Below are 22,231 nucleotides of genomic sequence, written 5' to 3'. Positions count from 1 at the left end.
ACTAGTTGGATTACCTTGCCATGAAAGGAAATTGGGTTGGATAAGCAGGACTTTCATGAAGCTGTGCTGGCTGTGACCAATGATTGTGTTGTCTTTCAGGTATTTTTCAATACATCACAGAATAATCTTCTCCATAACTTTATCAGGCACTTAAGTGAGACTGATAGGCCTGTAGTTTCCAAGGTCCTCCTTTTTTTGCCCTTCTTGAAAACTGGGACAGCATTCACCAGCTTCCAGTCAGCTGGGATCTCTCAGGATTCCCAAGGCTGCTCAAAAATCATTGAGAGAGGTTTTGTGATGACATCAGCCAGCTCTTTGAGGATTCTGTGATGAATTCCACCAGGTCCCATAGATTTCTAGGGATCCAGATGGAGCTGCAGATCCCACACAATTTCAGGGTTGACTGGGAGATCATTCTCGCAGTCACAGTCCTCCAGCTCAGGGCACTGAGACACCCTTGGTCCATCATCCATATTGAAGACAGAGGCAAAGAAAGCATTAAACATCTCTGCCTTGTGTCTGTCCCTGTTTGTGAGATGACCATCCTCATCCTGTAACAGGCCAATGATATTTCTAAACTGCCTATTGACATTAACATATTTGAAAAAACAATTTTTATTGTCCCCCACATTTCTGGCCAGTTGCTGCTCCAGTTGGGCTCTGGCTGCAGGGATTTTCTCCCTATAGCAGCAAGCAGCATCTCTGAATTCTTCCCATGTGACTTGACCTTGCTTCCACTGGGCATACACCTTGTATTCTTGCCTTATGTCCAAAAGAAGATTCCTGTTTAGCCAAGCCAGCCTTCTGCCTCACCTGCTTGACTTCTGACATTTGGGAATTGTTGCTCCTGTGCCCTTAGGAGGTGATGGTTAAAAAGCAACCAGCACTGACGGACCCCAGCACCTGCCTGGAGTCTGCTCTCCTCATGTCCAGAGTTGAGGTTTTACTGGCACTTTTCCTCCGTCAATGGAGTTTTTAAACTCGATCACTTCATGGTCACTGTGGCCAAGACAGCCACCAATCTCCACTTCACTCATGATATCCACTCTCTTGACAAGGAGAGCATCTTTCCTAGTCGGCAAGGACCTGTCAGAAAGGACCATAGGACCTGTTCCATAAAGTTGTCAGTCATTTTTTAAGGAATCTTCTGGCCTAGGTTGTACCAGCTTTGTGAGGCTCCCAAGTAATTTCTGGCAAGTTGAAGTACCCCACAAAGACAAGGGCATTTGACTTGGAAGTGTCCCTCAGTTCCTCAAAGAATAATTTTTCGGTGTCATTGTCCTGGCTGGGAGGTCTATAGCAGATTCCAACAGTTACATCCATGTTATTTTCTTTCCCCTTGATCTTACCCAGAGGCTCTCAACTGTGCCATTCCCAACTGTGAGCTCCATACATACGGTGCCACTCTTCCACCTCTTCTGCCCTGCCTATCCCTCCTAAAGAGCTTGAAACCCATCTAACAGGACAATCCAGCTCCAGTCACAAGTCTCATCCCATCAGGGTTCACTTATGCCAGTGATGTCAAATCCCTGGGACTGGGCCAAAGCTTCAAGCTCCTCTTGTTTGTTTGTTATGCTGTGTGTGTTAGTGTAGAAACATTTCAGGTGTGGTACATTGTAGCCAAAACCTTGTGAGGCAGATTGAGGGATCTCATGAGTGCTGATTTTCTCGAGTTTTGGCACAGCATCCCATCGCTCATCTCTGGCAAGGCCGGTTTTGTCCCTTTCCCCTTCCCAATTTAGTTTAAAGCTCTGTCGACAAGCCTTGCTGGCTCCTGCGCTAGAACTCTGTTTCCTCTCTGAGATAGGTGCATCCTGTCAAGTGTCAGTAGACCAGGTGTTGAGTAGATCATCCCATGGGCAACAAACCCCAAATTTTTCTGAGTACACCAACCTCATAGCTGCTCATTGACCTGATGGATCTGCCTATTCCTATCAATATTATTCCTTGTCGTTGGAAGGATCTAGGAAATCACTGCCTGTGCTCCTGATCCCTCTACCAATCGTCCCAGGGCCCTGAAGTCTTTTGATTGCCCTTTGTTATCTCGTCACTGCCGGTTTGAACAACCAATAGCTGACAGTAATCACAGGGCCTTACTGGACTAGAGAGTTTTCTAGTAATGTCCCTTACCCAAGCCTCTGAGAGACAGCAGACTTCCCTGTGAGTTGGGTCTGGTCTGCATATCAGGCCCTCCGTTCTCCTTATAATAACTATCCTTCTTTCCCTCTTGACAGAGGTCTTGATGCAGGATACAGGTGGTGGTTTCAGGAGGTCCCTCTATCCCAGAAGGACCTTTGGCTACCTCATCAGCTGTCTGGCCTTCTAGTGCTGGAGCGTCATACCTGTTCTAGAAGGCACCAGTTCCACCTGTCAGATTCTGAGGAGGAGGAACCTTTCTCCTGGTATGTGCAGTGATCATCTTCCATCCTTCATCTTTAACAAACTCTCGACCAACAGTCCCTTAACTACTGACATTGTAGGCTTCCAAGTCCACCTGCTTCTCCACTACAGTGGAGGTTCAAGAATCCCGAGAGTCTTGAGGCTGTAGCATCTCTGAATGTAATCAGTCTCTCTCTTGCTCATTTGCTCCAATACTACAAAGCCTGTTCACTTCCTCCTGTAGCTCCCTCACCTGGCAACACGGCTCTTCAACCACAGCACACCTTATGCAAAATAACTTTGTTGACACCTTCACTGCCGTGACACTCTCACTATTGTATCACATCCCTGTTTGCCCACTCCTGTTTCCAGTGCTCTGGGTCAGCCCCACTCCCTAGAGCCATTTAAATTCCCCTTGGTTGCTCCCGGCAATGTCCCCTCCTCTCCCCATGGCTGCTCTAGCCATCCAGGTTGTGGGGCTGCTGCTTGTGTGCTTCTGGACTCAGGAATCCCTGCCTTGTACAGCCAGCTCACATGCCCTAGACTTCCTCACTTACAGCTACCTGAGCCTCGGTGACCCTTTTGAGAGGATCAGAACATCTAAACAACTTTGAAGCTCTATACAATGTTGTATATTTCATATATATGTATGTATGGTCATGTATGCATGCGAGCATACATACACGTGTGTGTGCGTATAGAACAACTTTTATACATACACACAGAGACATATATATATGTATAAAAGCTGTTCTGTTTTAGAGTCTCACCCTTGTGTCACTGCACTGTACGGTAATGGCTGTAGATAGCCAACTTATTTCACAAGCACAGAGATCAGCTATTGCTGCCCGAAGGACAGGTCTGTCTGGCACAGCACTTCAGGGGCTGCAGTAATCAAATGTTCCAGCCTGGCTGCGTGGGGGTCCCGCACAGGCCGCTCACGGCAGCCAGCACTGAGCCCATTTTTTGTGAAAGTTTGCCATCTAGAGGCCATATCAGGAAGCACAAGCATAGAAAACTACCTTAATAAAAGAAAAACGGACTAAGTGGCTTTTCTGGTTGTTCGTAGGTACAGTGAGTTCAAAACAGCACTGCATTTAATATATTTCATGTTTAGCTTTCTTGGAAATATCATCTTGAAAGCCTTGAGCTAATGCTTCTCCCTAAACCAGAATCAGTTCTTCATGAAATTTGTAACATGCATGTGTAATGTGCCTGGTTCTAGTGTAAGGGGATTTTTAAAATATTCATAAAACAACATCAAAATAATTAATTTTAATCCTTTTACAGAAATAAAAATTTTCGAGAGACCATCTCTTCTGCTGGTGGAGTAAAGATCAAATCAGCAGTAAAAACAAGTATGTTCATTGCACACAGAATTCCACACTTGTGAAAGGTAAAAATTTGTTCTCTTTGTAATATCACCCTTTTTATTCTCCTTACAAAAATATCTCAAACTATGTTTGGGGTTTTTTTCACTGAAAAAATGCTGACTGATATTTTCATTTTCATTTGTGTTTATCAAATTAGAGAAGTTGAATGAAAATACCATTAAAATACCTTTAAAAGATTAAGAAAGATCTTGAAAGATATTTGGCAACCTTTCCAGCAAAGTTTTCAGAAAGACTAGCAGTGTTATAATTTCAGGAACACCTGTGAATAAATCTGGCTTCAGTGGGTTTAAGGATTTTGTTTTGCTCTCTGTCTTCAGATGAAGTAGATAATTGGGTTCTGCACCATTCACTGCTCTTGTTTACTCTTGGGTCAAGAAAAGACATCTCGCCATACCCAGTTGCCCAGGAGATACAGTAATTTGCAGGGCCAGTAAAGCAAGATGTGTAAGTTTTGAGAAAAAAGTAGTAGGCTGAGAAGTTCTCTCCTTTTGAGACGTATTTTCTACGTGAATTAGCATTTACACCAAGACACTCTGTAAATCCTACTTCTACTGTTCTGATTAGTACAACCAGGTATTACTTAGGTGCATTTTGTGCTTTCAAAATTGTACAGATGTATATTAGTCATAACAAAGACATCTTCTCTCTACAAAGCCTGCACTAGTGTTCACTGCCAATGGATTTAAAGAAAAATAATTTTGAACTTTGCATTGATTTGAAGCAATTTCTGTCTTCAGGAATCAAATACCACACTGTTTCCTAATAGGAATTTAATTAATTCTTCTTGTTCAACAATTAATTAGTTCATAGTTTCTATGTCTGTATTGAACACGCATATTGACAGTTCTTTATGTGAAGAGGAAAGACACACTTTGCAAAGACAGGTCTTAGCAATATCATAGAGTTTGCTTCACGAGAGAACTGTACTCTTCTACCAGTTTCTTCTTCTCATTTAATTTTTCCAGTACGACATCCATTAAGTGTGAGGCAAAAGGAAACTGAAAAAGAAACATAGTAAGAAAAATGATCATTGGACTTCATTTTCCTCATGTGAAAGACATTTATTAAATATCTTTAAACTATCAGATAACACTTAGTTCTGACAATTACCACACACAGACGTATCTGATCTTTAAAGTTCATCTGCTCAGTTAGTGTCTGAAAATTTGCTCTCTATCATAAAAATGATATAAAAGCAGAGTAAAATGAAAAAAGATAAACTCCTTATTGAACAATTCATGCTTTACTGACCATGTTAATGATGTAAACTGCAGTACCAGCATCTCTGTCATTTCTCTTCAATCAGCTGATCAATAAAAGGTTACAGTCACCTCTAGGGCATGCAGAAATAGTAGTATATGAGTGTATGTTCACTACTCTCAGGAGGATGAGACAGAACTACCAGTATAATTTTCAGTGCTGTGTCAATTGCCTTAGACTCACACATGAAAACTTGTATAATAAACAAACAAACAAAGACCCAAAACCCCAAACTACCCCCACCACCAAAACACCAAAATAAAACAAAACCAAAAAAAAAAAAATCCCCAAACACAAACCCACAAAAAAACACTCAAAGCAAAATAAAACCTCAAACCTCCAAGTGCATTAATTGGAATATGCCACAAACGTCTGCCTCTCTAAAACATGATACCAAAAAATTGTAGCCTGCAGAAGAGGAGACTGAGGGAAGACCTCATTGCAGTCATGACTTCCTCATGAGGGGAAGAGGAGGAGCAGGCACTGATCTCTTCTCTGCGGTGACCAGTGACGGAACCCAAGGGAATGGCCTGAAGTTGTGTCAGGGGAGGTTTAGGTTGGATATTAGAAAAAGGTTCTTCCCCCAGAGGGTGTTTGGGCACTGGAACAGGCTCCTCAGGGAAGTGGTCACAGCACCAAGCCTGCCAGAGTTCAAGAAGTGTTTGGATGATACTCTCAAGCACATGGTGTGACTCTTGGGGATGGTCCTGTGTAGGGCTAAGAGTTTGACTTGACGATTCTTGTGGGTCCCTTCCAACTCTGAATATTCTGTGATTCTGTGATTCTGTGATATCTACAGAGAAAAATGAAACCCTCTTTTCTAACTCCTCTGTATAAGAGTTGTATTTGCATAACTGATGCCTTAAAAGAAAGATATTTGGTATATTTTTCAGTGTCATCTCCTTAAAGCTTAAGGGCTTTTCTTTCACAGTCTTGATGTGTCAGTTCACTGTTTGCTGGGAAGTATTTTTAAAGGTGGTATAGAACACTGGTCATGGCAGCGCCACTCAGAGTGGCCAGTGCTGTGCCACAGAGGAGAGCAAGGCAGTTTTCGTTCACTGTCGAAAAGTCTCTATCAGTTTCACAGAGCTCTGTCACCTTCCTTGAACTCCTGGAGAGACCAGTGGTGGCTGAGGGATCAGCCCCACACCAGCAGTTAACAGCTTTTTCTCATATCAGAAGGAGAGAGAATTTTACCTTAATAAGGCCACCAGAAAAAAATTTGGTAAAATATAGCATTTGGTGAAACAAGCCAATCACCTGCTTGTGCTTTTCACAACTGTAGTTGAATGCAATACTTTTTCATCTAGAATTCCTGTCTAGTTCAGTGTTGCTGCCCTGACTTTATTTTTTCACTTTTTTATTCCATTTTAAAGAGAAAATTGTATAGTACCTACACCAGATGGAGTACTGCCTGTTTCCTAAATATATGAAACAAAAATTACAAAAGAAACAAATAAAAAACCCAGACATAAAAGTACATAAAATACAAATGCTGATGTAATGTGTGAACTGATATACAGATATGAATCTCTATACTGATATTTGTAATTACTAACAAGTCAGAAAAAAAGTCTGAAATGGTAGCAAGGAAAATCTTATCAATAGCAGTCACTTTGTAGTTACAGAAAAAGGACAATAATACACATTATTTCCCTTTTCTACAGGAAATGGAGTTTTAAAGGGCTGGTACTTCTGGCCAGACATGTCTCCATCTGTCATAAATAACTTATGCCTATGGTAAGAATTTTCTAGTAGTCATCTACACCTGTCAGTTTTCTCCTGTGTGCTATTGTGATGACTTTTGGGGGAATAGAGGGATCGAATTCACTGAGCACAAATCTATTCAGCGTAATATAAGACATAATCTTACCTGACATTCTGTGAGGCTTATTTGCTATCATGCTTTAAAAACACAGACTCCAGCATCCTGTTCACTCTAATTGCTCTCTCTCTTTGTCTAAATATGTTTTCTAAGAGAACACTATATCATTACTTCAAAGTCTCTAATTCTTCTGGCCTAGCTTGACTTCATTCATTCTGATAGATTTCACCTCCTTAATGTTGTACCTGAGATGAATGGTTTCTTATTGATGTCTCTGGCTCATATAATTCTAGCTAAATTTTACTTGCTGATCACTTCTCTCTGTGGCTTCCATGTGATAGCAAAGTGATATTTCAAGAACCCTTTCCATTTAAATGACTCATTTAAATCAAGAGCATTTGGAAGTGGAACATTATGCCATTCTTTCAACATTTGTTGTTTTCAGAGAAAGTGCTGTATGGTTCTATCTGGTTTTCTTTCTATACACACACCCAGAACTGGATGATCTCTAGAGTCTTCATCTTTAATAGAAGCCTGTAAGATTTACTTTTAATGATGGCTCTGCAATTATACTGGGAAGCTTTCCTTTACATTTTTCTCTAGAACTTCACAACTTTTGAAGATGTCTCTATTTATCCCAGCTTCCAAACCTGCCATGTGCTTGGGGAAGGCTTTGGAAGTTCAGTGAGTGCTAAGTGCACACCTAAAGAGTCAAAACTTGTTTATACCACGATAGTTAGATATTTTAATACATAATGGTATTTCTTTCAAATGCTTTATAATTATCTGTGCCACAATCCATCTAACTGAATGGGCAGTGATCCTAAATCAGTACATTATGGTAGGCTTTAACAGAAGCAGTATTTCATTGACTTGTATAAATTCACAACATTTGAAAGCGCAAGCTTTAAATCCACTACCTGTGTATTTAAAGAATTTTATTTATTTATACATCTTTCCAGACTTACAGATTTATTCTTTGATACTAGAAAGCCATATGAATGAAAGGCATATTTCTTACACAACTTATTAGACAGATACCTTGGTGTATGGATATATGTAAGGTAATATGATCCTAAAAAGTCAGAAATGGTGACAGTTAATTCTGTTTCTCTAACCTATTTATTCTGACCTTAAGTTTGCTTCTTTTGGATATCCCTTCCGTGAAAAACAAACTAGTAATACTTACCGACCTTACACCACATGACTGAGTCTCCCTCAACACAAGTGTATAAATATACACATATTTTCCCGTGAAAAGACTTATAATGAATGCAAGGCAACGTTGTTGTTCTGATGAGACATAGTGTCTCCATTCGCAGAGTGTAGCATTACTTGTCTTCTGCTTTACAAAATCTAAAATGTGCTATTATAAAAATAAAGGTATTTAAATTTTAGAGTACATAAATTAGTGGTTACAACTATTTTAAATCTCCCCATATGGATCATCAGTATAATACACTTGCCCAAGAAAACTATTCAAATGCACTGCAGAGCTGATTTAAATTGAAGTAAGTGAACCACAAAAAAATAATCTGAAATAAAACTAGAAACTCAGACCAATAACCAAAGCCTCCTAATTTCACCATAAAATAAAAGTCAAAGTTAAAAAAATAAATTAGAGAAATGCTTCACTTCATTGTTGTTCCTGACTTCTTTGTTCTTATTCTGCTTTGTGATGACTGTATATACATGATTATATAAAGATGTGTGGGTCCATCTGTATTCTTATTCTGAGTAATCAAGCCAATTTCTCCTCGTTTTCAGTTCAGAACAAGTGATGTAACATGGTTTTGCTTGTGTGTATGAGATAAAACACAGATTTGTACTGCAGTGGATTGTCAATGCACAGGACTAAGCTCTTACTCTCATAGTGAGAACAAAATCATGGTTACTTTCTGATGGTCTGATATCAATGCCAGTGGTGCCCACAATATGGTTTAGACTACGCTGGTGCTGCTTTTTAAGGTGTAGGTACTTGAAATACCTGGTGATGAGTTGCAGTAGTGAGTGTGTGCAGCTGCTTGTGCACGGGTCAATATGTGGGTGTGATCAGAGGACAGGCAGTGAGTAGACACCTGTTCAAAGAAAAGACAGACTGGAGACAGTCTAATGAAAAGCAAAGCAGGTGAGCTCCAACTGGAAGAATTTGAAACAATCATAGCTGTAGGTGTCCATTCCCAGAGGACAGCAACACAAATCTGTATTGGGAAGCCAGTGCAAATCCTAAAAAGGGGCTGGGGAAAATCCCTACTGATGATTAGTGAACATACTGTTCCAAAACCTGTTCTAGAAATGGGTTACATACATACTTACAGAATGCCCACAGAACAGAGGGAAGGGAGCCTTTGTGGAAGTTTTCACCATTGGAATATGATATTTAGATTCATAATGAAGTCAAAAGAGTAAAGATTTTACTAGGCAGCTTTGTTTATGTGATATCCCTAGGAGTACATGAGAAGGGAGAGAAGGTAAGCAGATCTCATAGGGACATACTAAATCAATGCTGTCATTTGCTTCACTGCTTGGAAAAGTTAGATAGATGTTTGCATTTTACTAAAAAATAGTTCTTGAAGACTTCAGGCAGCAATCTGGGTTGGGCTAACGTGCTGTACTCACATACGAAATTATTAATGGATTGCTCTGAGATGATGTTCCTTACAATCAGTCACAATGAATGAAAGCTGAGAGTGGTATAAGAAATCATGTTTAAGTTACATGAAATAAAAGTCATCCTCTTGCTTTAGCTATGTAAGTTTCCTATGATGAGAAAAAAATAGAGAAGACTGCTATTTTGTTTGGGGATTCTTGGGGTGTGTGTTTATAATTGTAAAAAGAGAGAGCTACGTTCAATTAATAAGACACACACACACACACAGACGTAAGGGATAAAGTGGGTAAAAGCCCCACCACTTGCCTTGCAAGCACTAAACGCACAAACATATTGAGATAACCATATTTGTTCCCTCCCAGATACCATAAACCATTGAAAGCTGAAAAGTCTGTATTGTCATACCTCTCCCAACTTCTCCTGAGCTCAAACAGTAATGCATAATGAGTCTGATGCCTCTACTCATATTCAGGTAGCAGCTATCTGCATGCACTCATGTGAACCCTCTCTACATTCAGGTTCTTCATAGGCAAGCGAACCATTTTCTTTTTATCCTAATGGCAATTATTAAGATGATTTATTTTTATTCTTTAGTGAAAACACTCTAGGGTGTTATCATATAAATACAGAAAAGCAACAGAAAAAAACCACTTCTTGGCCATTCAAATGTAGATTTAGACAGTAAGTGATTTTTCCCAGCTCTGCCAAATCCATAACATGACTGTACTTTCATATTATATGATCTGTATTTACGTAATAACATCCCAATGTAGAGATGTCTCTTTCAAATCATAAGCTTCTTAGCAGTGGTATAATTTCTTGACATGTGTTTCTATAGTAGTCGATAAAATAAAGACACAAACTCTGACTGGTGCCTGTGAGTGTCAGGAATGCAAAAATATTTATCACTAAAAATATTAATATTCTTGTAAAGCTGACAGATATTAGACATTTTCAAGTCATAAGAGTATGGAAAATAAAGGTACAGATGAAGTGAAAATAGAGGTGTGCTATCCTTTATCATTACACTTTAGGAAAATCTATAAACTGACAATAAAAAGCAACTAGTGCTTCCCTCAGTCCCCCCCAAAATTCTAATGCAGCAGTAAAATGGCGTATGTCAGTAATAAAAATAAAACGTCTATGACATTTTAAATGTTATCGTACTGTCACAGTGGAATAAAATTAGTTTGAAGAATGATCTAAAGGGATATGATGCAGTTCATTATGTATAACAGCAATAGCAGCAGTTTCCCAGTGTTCATAAAAGTTTCTCCATTAAATTTACCTCCAGTCAATAATTAGGAGTCCACAAATAAACCTAGGCAATTAAATCAATACTGCTGGGCAATTATGTTCCAAAGTCCTGGCTCAATGGCACAAATAGACACTATATCAAACTGCAGTGTTAGGAGATCTGATGCACTTTTCAACAGAACCTTTACTCAGAAAAACAGAAAAGGGCAATCCTGCATCTTTGTTCAAGATTGCAAATGGTACGCAGTTTGCCAACATGTAACACTAAGTAGCCAGTCTGTTATGAGCAAAGTCTGACAGAAAGCTTACATTTCAGCATGAGCTTTAGTTTTCTGATCAGAAGAATTACCAAAGCTTACTAAAAGAAACCACAACCAAGCTCTACAAGATACGAGTAAAGTATTTTAAAGGGCATAGAGCTCTTCCATGAGCTGCTCCCAAATACAGAGGAATAAATCTTAACAATTTCCATCTATGTGCCTTAACATGTACAGAAATGAAAAGCACAGCTGGCTGCTCCTAAAAAGCACTATAATCCTCTCACAATTCTAAAAATGGGCTGCTTGCCACAAAATTACTTGCACCCTCAGTGTTCCTCCTAAGGAACCCACAAGATGGAGCAAAAATCACTGAAAATCACAATTACTTGTACACAAACTTACACAGCTAAGAGCAATGAGCTCTTCTGTCCCTAGTTGACATCTGCAATCCTAATATAGCTTGTTTCATAGTCAATAATTCCTTCATTCTCCATGCCCTGGTTTTTGCTGTCTGTCTATAGCAGATAAAGAGAAGTGATAAAATTCTGCTATGAAGTTTTTAGTGATTTACCAAAGAATGATAACAAAAGATAGAGTAAGAAGTCTTCATTGTATTCCATAAATCTGATTCCCGCTTTAGAGCTCGTAATATGTACAAAATCTTGAAATGTATAGATTTTGAAAAAAATTCTTAAAATTAAGGCAATTAAATGAATATAAATAATTGTGCTTTTACTGCTGAGTTTCATGAGGTTTAATTAAAATGCCAGTATATCTGACAAAGCCAGTAAAAGCACGCTGATATTTCCATCTCCTCTGCTGCAGAAATTACACAGTCTTAATGGCAGTAAGTTTTGATAATGAAAGAGGGAAAACCTGTCATTTCTTAAAATCTGGTCACAAGACACAAAAGCTGTTCATGATAAAATGTATGATTTGTATGTTCCCCTGAAATGGCTTTCAAAATATTTTCAATCATTTGCATTCTTAACTGTTATTAACTACATCGCTAATGGACCCATGCTAGTGAATATGCATTAGGAACACTGTATTTATAAATCAAATTTTATTTCCTTTCAGACATCAGCTACCCATCATCTAAATAAAGGAGACAACTAAAAATATAATGGAAAAGTTTCAAGAGTCGGTATATGTTGTCAGTGATGTCCAAACAAAAACTGACTATGGCTACAAAAGCTGGGCTCTCACCTGCCAATAAACTGCCCTTGATCACTTACAAGAGGGGAGCATCCCAGCAGATTCTCTGTGTATTAAAAAAAAAGACTTGAAAGAGAAGAAAAAGTATCACACAGGTCACAGCAGCAGTCTCAATGGACCCCGCAGGGATTTCTACTAGTCTCAGACTTGTCATCCTCTATGCAGCTTTCCTCTCTGCCCAGAAAATGTCGATAGGAAAATGTTTGAGGGGCCTCTGGTGGAAATTTTTTCATTCTTTCTGCATTGACAGGATGCCAAATCAATATTTACTTCCCACTAACAAGCTGCTCGAGGTCTCAGTAGAAAATATTGTAGAGAATGCGAGAAGACACGATAATAAACAGCTGTCTGGCTATGAGGAAAACATGAATTGACTAGAAACAGGTCCGCAGTAAAAGGTCATCGAAACCCATGAACTCCTCAGGTGTCCATAACAACTAGTAACTTTAAAGGCACATAAAAAAAAAGTCTCTTTTTCCTAAGAGGTATGAGAGAATGGATCATTTTCACTCTAGCAAGCAGTACACACTGTTTCAATAATTCAATTAACATTTGCCAAGATCTGTGCTGGTTTTCTCCAGCATTGTTTCACTGGTTTCAGTTGTTAAGTTATCACAAATCCTAGAGTAACATTTCTTCAGTTTTATGCAGTGACTCTTCTTTTAAAAGAAATAAAAACAAAACGCTACGAAACAAGGATTTCACATTGCCTTATCACAATATAGTTTGGGACCATCAATGGCAACATAATAACAAATGCAATGTATTAATTACAACCTAAAACCACTTAGCTACTCAGAGTACAAAATTATAATTCATTAAGGGAAGATATAAATTGAGCACCTGTGCTTCCGTAAGTTTCTGTATACGCTGCAGCCATTCTTTATCTTTTTCAAATTCCATTTTTGTCTTTGCTGTTTCCTAAAAAATAGAAACACATAAGAAACAACAAAGGAAATGTGTAATTGGGTATACATTAAATAAAAAGCATATGGAAGTGGGAACTATGCTTGCAAAATTAGTTATCTGAAGCATATCCACCAAGTATCAGTGCCCTGTTAAATTTATAAACCCACCCTTGTCTGTGCATGTCCCTAAAAACATGTGTGGCACGCTCCCTTTATATGAATATACCGGTGTATGTGTGATCTACGTCTAAATTTTATGAGTTCAACATAACGGTGCCTGAGTCTACGCACTGATAAATGGAATATGTAGTGTATGTGTAGTGCAAATTCATCACCTGTGCTTTAAATTTGTTTTCTATTTATAGTTAAGTATATTTGTGTTTTAACATGTATGCACAGTGGCGACTACGACAAAAGACAAAGGATGTAGAAATTACTCTGAGAATGAGGTAAGTATGGAACAATTCTGCCAAAGAGAATGCCCTTTACAGGGCATATATGTATAAATGTTAGTAAACAGGGCAGGGATCAGTCCATTATATTTGTATTCATGAATGTAATCCATATCAGTGCATACACATACCATGCACTGCTGTTTAACCAACGTGAAAACTCTCTTTTGTGGCTTCTTTAATATAAAGCTCCAATAAGATTAAATCTAAGTCATCACCAGAGTACTGTTACAGGCCAATAATGGTCAACTCCTAGACACTTATTAAAGCAACTGTACGGGCTTTTTCATGTATTATTTGATCAGTCCTAAATAAATATGGATAAGAAATCCTATTACTGTATCTATTTAATAGAGGGTGATTTGATGAAACACTATCAAATATTTCATAGTAAAATGTATGATAGAATCAACAAAAAAAGGCAATGGATTTCCCCAGAAACCATCTGTCTACCAGAAATACCTTTAATAGGTATCACAATTCAAGAAAGGAAGCATCAACGAAATCAATCTGTCACAGCAAGATGCATTCTAATTTTGTTTTCATTAACGTGGAAGTCTATTTATAATGTACAGCCCTGCCAAATAGTCTCATGAAAAAGGAAAATACTGTCTCAGCATCCACATGCTCAAAACAGTATGTTTATATTTGTGCATGCCTGAAGTCTTGCCACCTTATGAGTCTCTAACCTGACCTTATTATTTAAATTAAATCATTCTGTGATTTATGTGCTAGATGCTGCCCAATGAAATTTCAGTCTTTACCTGGAAATCCTTTTCCTCAAGAATGGAAATATACAGCATCTTCTCATCTAGCTCCTTTTTACTGATGTCCTTAAAATAACTTACCTCCTCGTCTTCTACATCTAGTATCTCCTCAAGATCAGTTGTTGAAACATTAAGGATAGATGCTGCCAACTGAACAGACTCTTGGGAAAGACAGTTTTTACATGCTTTCATCTTGCCCACTTTTTTTGCCTTTTTGATTTTTGTTCTCAGCTCTTGTATGCTGTGCTGTAACTCTCTGCTGAGAGTCTAGAAGACACAAGCAAAAAAATATTCCACTGTAATTTTTCTTATAGTACAAAACATATGGAAAAAGCAGTATCATTTAGCCTAAGCTCCTTTAGATAGGAATTATCTTCATTCTCTGTTATTGGTTCAACAGAATATGTGTTGGAATACTAAGTAACACGCTATTTACAACACAAAATATGAATTAATACAACAAAACAAAAATGTTCTTAAATATAAGTACGTTTTTATATGTCTTTAGCAAAATAACTACACTCATAATGCCATCAGAAGTAAGACAAAGCAGATTCCACAGAATCAATCAAAATCCTTTCCCAATGCAGTCTATCAGAAATGTTCTTGAAATAAAAAGAGAAATGTCAGGCTTTACTGCAGTCAAATTGAGATTTTTTTAAAGCTTATTGATACCTCACTGCATGCAGAAACACCAGTACATCTCTTTATTCAGAACATGAAATTTTGGTTCCCACCAAGACAAGGTAATTCAAAAGTATCCCGGCTACCAATTCTTCCCGATATAATTTCTACAATTTAAATCATCACAGTAGTGGTAATCCACTATTGATATGCAGCACAACCTTGGAAAACACAAGTCCACAGTATTCAAGGCTTGCATAAGAGAATTGCATTCTCTATGCAGCTGGCCCTACCAATGGCCTGGCCGGGCCAGGCAGTCTCTTTGCAAGAGTGCTCTTTGCAGATAGTAGCTGTTTTATACAGATACCACCTGAGATGCCAGACCAGAACCATGGCTCTGACAAAGTATGAAGCAGAGGTTCTAACAGAAGCCTCAATTTTACATCCCCTTTCTGCTGCTGAAGATACGACTAAAAATTGTACTTGCAGTTAAAGGGAAAGAAGAAATCCAGCAGGCCTGAGGCCACTCTCCTTTGTTTATTTCAAAGCAGAATAAAATAAACAGCATGAAACATCCTGCTGAAAAGACTTCGTTGATCTGAATGAAACCTGAATGGAATCCCAACCTGATTTTGGCTTTTGTTCCCCAACACCACACAAGTACCAAGCTTCAATAGTACTTTCCACAGCTGAACACGAACCAAACTGTACAAAAAAGAACCAATGCTTCAAGTTCCTACCTCTCCTATACCTTAAGTTCTCTGGTTCTGTGAAATAACACTAAGCATTAGTATAAATCATCAGTTGTATAACAGAAGTTATTTTGTTTTAATATTTATGCAACTACAAAAAAAGCATTTTGTCAAAAGCTGAGGAAGAGAATTTTATTTAAAAATTGTTGACTGAGAAACAAGAGCAGTAACTCATTGTCAGAAGATCCTCCTAGCATATTCAACTTCCGTGACTCAAGCAGAACTGTGACTGTCAACACAGACACCTTGGCTGAGTTTAAAATGAGAGAATAAGGTTTTCTTTTGATCGTCCTATGTGGGGCCTATCTTATTAAGCTATATCTCACCAGTAGCTGATTAACTCCTGAAAATTCTTTTTCTGCAGAATGCCTTCATCTCATAGAAACTGACTGCAGAATTATGAAGCCTGTTTATTGGCATTTTGGGTAAAGTACCCTACAGCCTCTAGCGTATTCAAAACACAGTCATTAAAGAGCATTTGCTGATATATTTCAAAGAAAGCACATCTGATCCCAAGATTTGTTTATGTTTGCCTACCACTTCCCAAATTCACAGTTTTCTGTATTTAATAAAATTTAATTCATAAAAATAAAAATACCCTACCACAAATATGGAGAGAGGAGGTACAATGAAATTTTTCTGATTTTCTGATCGAAGTGTGGGTCCCTCCACCTACAGTATTTCCAATAAACTGTTTTGTACATGGATGTGCAGAGTTGAGAGGAATGAAGCAAGGAGCTAGGGCACTGTGGATCAAGCTCATAGAAGGAAATAGACTAGGAGAAGAGGGAGCCCCAAATAGAAAAGCATGCACTATGAAAAAAATACAGTTAAATCACATGTTTTTGTAGCATGTGGAATGCTCCAACATGTGAAGCGGCTCCTGCAACGTGTAGGAGACGTATTTGACAATGGAAAAATAAATTCAACTCCACTTTTTCAATCAAATTGAATCAGCTTCCCAAGTTTTAAAATATCTCTTTTAGACATAAGTGACATCTAGAAGATGCACATTTGTATCCTGATGAAAAGAGGAAATGTAAATTAGAAAATCAAACTATCAAGGAAACAAACTGCAAAGCCACTACAAATAATGATAAATAGCTCAGCACAGACAAAAAGCATGATAATAAACGAAGTTAAACATTCACTTGAATGCCTTAGACAACATATAAACATTGCCAGGCAATAGTCATTCAATATTATTAGACAAATATTATTGGTGCATCCAAAGTCCAAAGGAGGTTCATGATGAATGAACAAGCTGATCACAGCAGTGGAATCCAGAAACTGCAACTCCACTGTGACTGCCTTTTAGTCCACAGTTCCAGAAAAGAAGGTACCAGAAAGACACTGAAGAATCTGTTACAGCAATTTTAAAGAAAAGAAAAACAAAAAAACAAGCAAAAAACCAAAACAAATTAACCTCCAACAAAGAAACCAAAACCCAAACAAAAAAAAAACCTACAAAAAAAACTAAAACAAGAAAAAAAAAGAAAGAAGAAAAAGGAAGTTTAAACAAAAATCAGAGAGAAAATTACAACTAATAGATTTTGATATGCAAGCACACACTTTATATATAATCACAGTAGATCATACATATGGAGGACTTGCACTTCAATTCCTTTTTCCCTCACGCAGTTCTAATACACTAAAGCATATGTAAAACACAAACCATATGTGAAAAATAAGACTACTTTATGGATTTTCAAATTGGACTGTGACAGACTAGCTATTTTTGAACCTCCTTCCTTCATGTTATTAGGCTGTAATAATGTTTTTATATACATTTTTTCACTGGATAAGTGCCTTAAAAATTTTAAGATGCCTTTTCTGTTTATATTTTCTTATCTGACATATACTAATGTATTCATATGCTAAATTCTTTACTTATTATTAGTGATTATATGTCAGTTCATCCTCCAATACAGAAATGCTCAGCGTCAAGTCACACAGCTCTTAGAAACTGAGTTAGGAAGATCCATTTCCAAACTGAAAATGTGTAGGATTTTGAATGAAAAAATTTTCTCCTGTGCATTTAAAAACAGTTTATGTTTAAACTTACAAGCATACATAGGTGATACAAATCTCCCTGCAAGGAAATCAATGCAGTATATGATTTTGGTACTATATTGATGCATAACAATGCCTTTATTAGTACTAGTAATACTAGGATTTGATATTTTCTCTGTTTTTCTTTGGTGTCAAATCTAGGGATATTTTGTTAGTAAAGCCATTTTCCCAACTTAGATGTTACCATCAGAGTTGTTCCTGTGGGACACACTTAGCTGCTACCAGGCAAATAGAATAGGAATTCTTGAGTAATTCCTAAAACAAATCTACAACACATTTTGTCAGACCAGTGCAATCACTACTGATCTGACTGGGAAAAAAATGAGCTTAAAATTCTAACAGCATGACCTTAAAGTTCCCAGCTCTTTTTAATCAGTAGCAATTGTCGAATCATCTACTAACTCCATATGGGAATACAGTATATATTACATATGCTGGTTTGCATAGAGTTCTGAAATATCTCCCTTATAAGGCTTTCTACTTTATTTTCACAACGCGAAATATTCATTCTTAAGCTAATATATTGTTTCCAATTTTGGTCTCCCTATGTAATCACTTAGCACTGTATCTTTTGCCAGTTTTGAGATGTATAAAGACAAAGATCTTTTTTCAATTAAAAGGTAATATTTAAACACTCAAAGAAGCCATGGTGATACAAAGGCCATGACAGCACACTATTAATAAGGTCTTTACATCCCAAAACACTGACACTCGTTGATCCTGTAATTGACACAATTTGATCAATGGCCCCAAGTAATGTCATATGACTGAGTCAACACCTAAAATTTTTCCTGTAATTACCATGTTAGTTTACACACTCTAATGTTGTTGTTTGTAGCATAATAAAACTTAATGCCCCTAAGACAAACCAAAGTCTGATGCTAGATAGCACTGACACTATATATGGCCAGATTTCAGTCTTGCATTGGTGCAGATCTCATGGCAGGGCCCATGGCTCACATGAGTGATGGGTAATTTTAAACTTTACGGTGTATTGTACAATAGTAATAACAGTGTGCTGGGTCCGGCTGAGATCACAGAATCACAGAATCATGAAGGTTGGAAGAGACCTCAAGGATCACCTAGTCCAACTATCAACCCAGCACCACCATAATCACCTCTTAACCATACCCCCAAGTGCCATATCCATATACCTCTTGAACACTCCAGAGCAACTCCCTGGGCAACTTATTCCAATGCTTAGCCACTCTTTAAGTGAAATGTTTTTTTCTAATGTCTAATCTGCACCTACCTGGTGCAACTTAAGGCCATTTCCTCTGGTCCTTTCACTTGAGACATGGCAGAAGAGACTGACCCCCACCTCACTACAGTCTCCTTTTAGGTAGTTGTAGAGAGCAGTGACGTTCCCTCCTGAGCCTTCTTTTCTCCAGATTAAACACCCCCAACTCCCTCCTCATCAGACTTGTGCTCCAGAGCCATCAACAGCACTGTTGCCTTTCTCTGGACATGCTCCAACACCTACCTCAATGTCCTTTTTGAAGTTAGGGGCCCAAAACTGAACACAGTACTCCAGGTGCAGTCTCATCAGTGCCAAGTACAGCAGCACTATCATTTCCCTACAGCAGGACAATCACTTCCCTAGTTCTGCTGGACTCACTATGCTTGGTACCGGTCAAGATGCCACTGGCCTTCCTTGGCCTCCTGGCACTGCTGGCTCATGTTCAGCCACTGTCAACCGGCACCCTCAAGTTTCTGCTGAGAAGATCTCAAGACACTCTTCCCTAAACCTGTATCATTATTGCACAGAATTGGTGTGACCCAAGGGCAGGACCCAGCCCTTTGATGTATTGAACCTCATACTATTGGCCTCGGCCCATGAATCCAGCCTGTCCACATGTTCCTGCCCTCCAGAAGATCAACATTCCCACCAAACTTGGTGTCATACGTAGAGTGACTGAGGGTGCCCTCAATCCCCTAGTCCAGATTAACCTATTAGTTAACATATTAAACAGAACTGGCTACAGTAATGAGCCCTGGGGCACACCCACGAGTGACAGGCCACCAGCTGGATGCAACTCCATTTTACCACCCCTCTCTGGGCCCAGCCGTCCAGCCAGCTTTTCACCCAGTGAACAGTGCACCTGTCCAAGATGTAGGTTGCCTATTTCTCCATGAGAATGCTGTGGGAGATGGTGTCCAGCATTTTCCTGAAGTCTAGATAGACAACATCCACAGCCTTTCCCCCATCTACTAAGTGGATCACTTGGACATAGAAGAAGATCAGGTTGGTCAAGTAGGATCTGTCTTTTGTAAACCCCTGCTGGCTGTGCCTGATCCACAGGTTTTCCTGCATGTGCTCTGTGATGGCACTCAGGGTGATCTGTGCTATGACCTTCCATGGAACTGAGGTCAGGCTGACAGTCTTGTAGTTCCCTGGTTCCTCCTTCCCACCCTTCTTGTAGATGGGCATTACACTTGCTAATTTCCAGTCCACTGGGTTAACCGGGATTGGGTGGTAAATGACTGGAAGTGACTTGGCAGGCTCTTTTGCCAGCTTCCTCATTGCTTTCGGGTGTGGGCCCACAGACTTGTTGGTGTGTAACTGGCATAGCAGCTCACTAACCATTTTCTCCTGGATTACTGGGGCTTCACTCAGCTCCCTATGACTAACTTCAAACTCTGGGAGTTGGGTAGCCTGAGGACAACTGGTTTGGGTATTAAAGAGTGAGGCAAAGAAGGCATTAAGTATACCAGTCTTCTCCTTATTCCCTAACGCTATGTTACTTGCTGCATCCAGCAGAGGCTGGAGAGTCTCCTTAGCCCTCCTTCTGCTGCCAATGTATTTATAGAAACTTTTTTTGTCATCTTTAACCACAGCGGCCAAAGTAAGTTTCAATTTGGCTTTGGCCCCTTTAATTTTCTCCCTACACACCTCACAACATCTGGTCCCCCCGAAGTTACCTACCCATCCTTCCAGAGGTGATACGTTCTCTTTTTATCCCTGAGTTCAAGCCTAAATTCTCTGTTTAACAAGGCCAGTCTTTTTCCCCGCTGGCTTGTCATACAGGAAATGGAGATGCAGTTAATCATCTTCTAGCAGCTTGTACGGTGCAGTGTTTGGGATTTGTAACTAAACCAGTGTTGATAACACACCAGTCATTGCTGAGCAGCACTGGCACAACATCAGGACCTTCTGTTTTCCCACTCTGTCACCTCAGCAAGCGGGCTGGGGATGCACTCAACACAGGGAGGGAACACAGCTGGGACAGCTGACCCCAGGTGACCAAAGGAACATTTCATACCATACAGTATTTTGCTCAACAATAAAAACTGAGGGGGATGGTGATATGTCTGTCAGGTGGCCACTGCTCAGACTAGGTATTGACCTACATCTCTTGGGGTTTTATTCCCATTTCCTTCCCTTATTAAACTCCTTATCCACACACAAGTTTTCTCACTTTTGCTCTTCCTATTGTCTCCCTAGTCTCACTGAGGGAAGGGAGTGAGCAGGGAATGTACAAACAACCACGTAGTAAAGTTTAGCTGCTGGCCAAGGTCAACCAACCACCAATGTATAGAAGAGTATAATACACAGAACAATTCTATAGATAGTATTTTGTGTGTAGTTCAATGTGAAAGTGCTTTTAGATACACGTAATGCATTCTTAGGAACTCACTTGTTTTGTAAATTAGAGTAGTGTATGGATGTGGCCCAGAGCATTAAACCAAAAAAGAAGTGGAAAATCTTTTCTGATACAACGTTAGTTTCCTAAAGAAACAAAAGGATTGTGAAGATGTAGCTGTTTGTGAACAAGATCTGAATTCACAGAATTGAATGCTGAGCTTAAAGAACTCTATTTTGTGGTAGAACAGCTATTGCCGGCCTAAGGTTAGGGCATATCCTAGTGATGCAAAAGGCTGAGAAAACATTACTGCCCCAAGTACCTCATAATCAACAAGACAAAACAGAATGAATGGACAAAATGACACAAAGAGATGATGTCAAGCAGCTGAAATAAGAATTCAATGAAAATATAGTTATTTGTTCCTTACTGTCCCTCAAAAAATGACTTTTAAAATACTTTTGGTAATAATGTTTAAACTGATCTCACAGCATGATTCAAAACTCTTCTTTAGTAATTTAATTTTTAATATATGTTATTTAATATATATTTATATATGTTATTTAAGTTACCTCAGCTAGCTCCTTCACTTGAAAAAACACATCTTCTAGGCATAAACTTTTTTTTTATCAGAAAAAGGACAAGAGCGTACACAAGAAATAAAGACAGACCACTGCAATAGACTTGTCTGGCCAAGGGTTATAACATGTACCATTCTGATCCATGGGAATGAGTCAGCCTCAGGAGGCTGACTTAATTCTTATGATCCCCAGAGACCACATGTGATTTTAGAGACTCCAGTAGATGCCTTCTAAGTAGAGTGTAAAGATGTACAGGACGTATAGACCAGTCTTACCTTCCTCCACC

At 38.8% G+C, this 22,231-nt stretch overlaps 1 protein-coding gene across 4 annotated transcripts in view; it reads right to left on the bottom strand.

The window, feature by feature from the left end:
- Positions 1 to 4,528: 4,528 nt before the first annotated feature.
- CNTLN (centlein) overlaps positions 4,529 to 22,231 on the bottom strand; it is a 205,671-nt gene continuing 187,968 nt past the window's right edge. For all 4 annotated transcript variants that reach the window (XM_039384599.1, XM_039384601.1, XM_039384600.1 and 1 more), the window contains 3 exons: positions 14,413 to 14,598; positions 13,048 to 13,125; positions 4,529 to 4,771 (listed from right to left, as the gene is read on the bottom strand). In XM_039384599.1, coding sequence (XP_039240533.1) covers positions 4,670 to 4,771; positions 13,048 to 13,125; positions 14,413 to 14,598 — 366 coding nt within the window. In that variant the 3' untranslated portion in view covers positions 4,529 to 4,669. The remainder of the gene's footprint in view (positions 4,772 to 13,047; positions 13,126 to 14,412; positions 14,599 to 22,231) is intronic.

The sequence above is a fragment of the Pipra filicauda genome, unplaced genomic scaffold, assembly GCF_003945595.2.
Source record: "Pipra filicauda isolate LSUMZ 115617 unplaced genomic scaffold, ASM394559v2 scaffold362_size804934_pilon, whole genome shotgun sequence".
Lineage (NCBI taxonomy): Eukaryota > Metazoa > Chordata > Aves > Passeriformes > Pipridae > Pipra > Pipra filicauda.
This window is presented reverse-complemented; position numbering and strand designations above follow the sequence as displayed.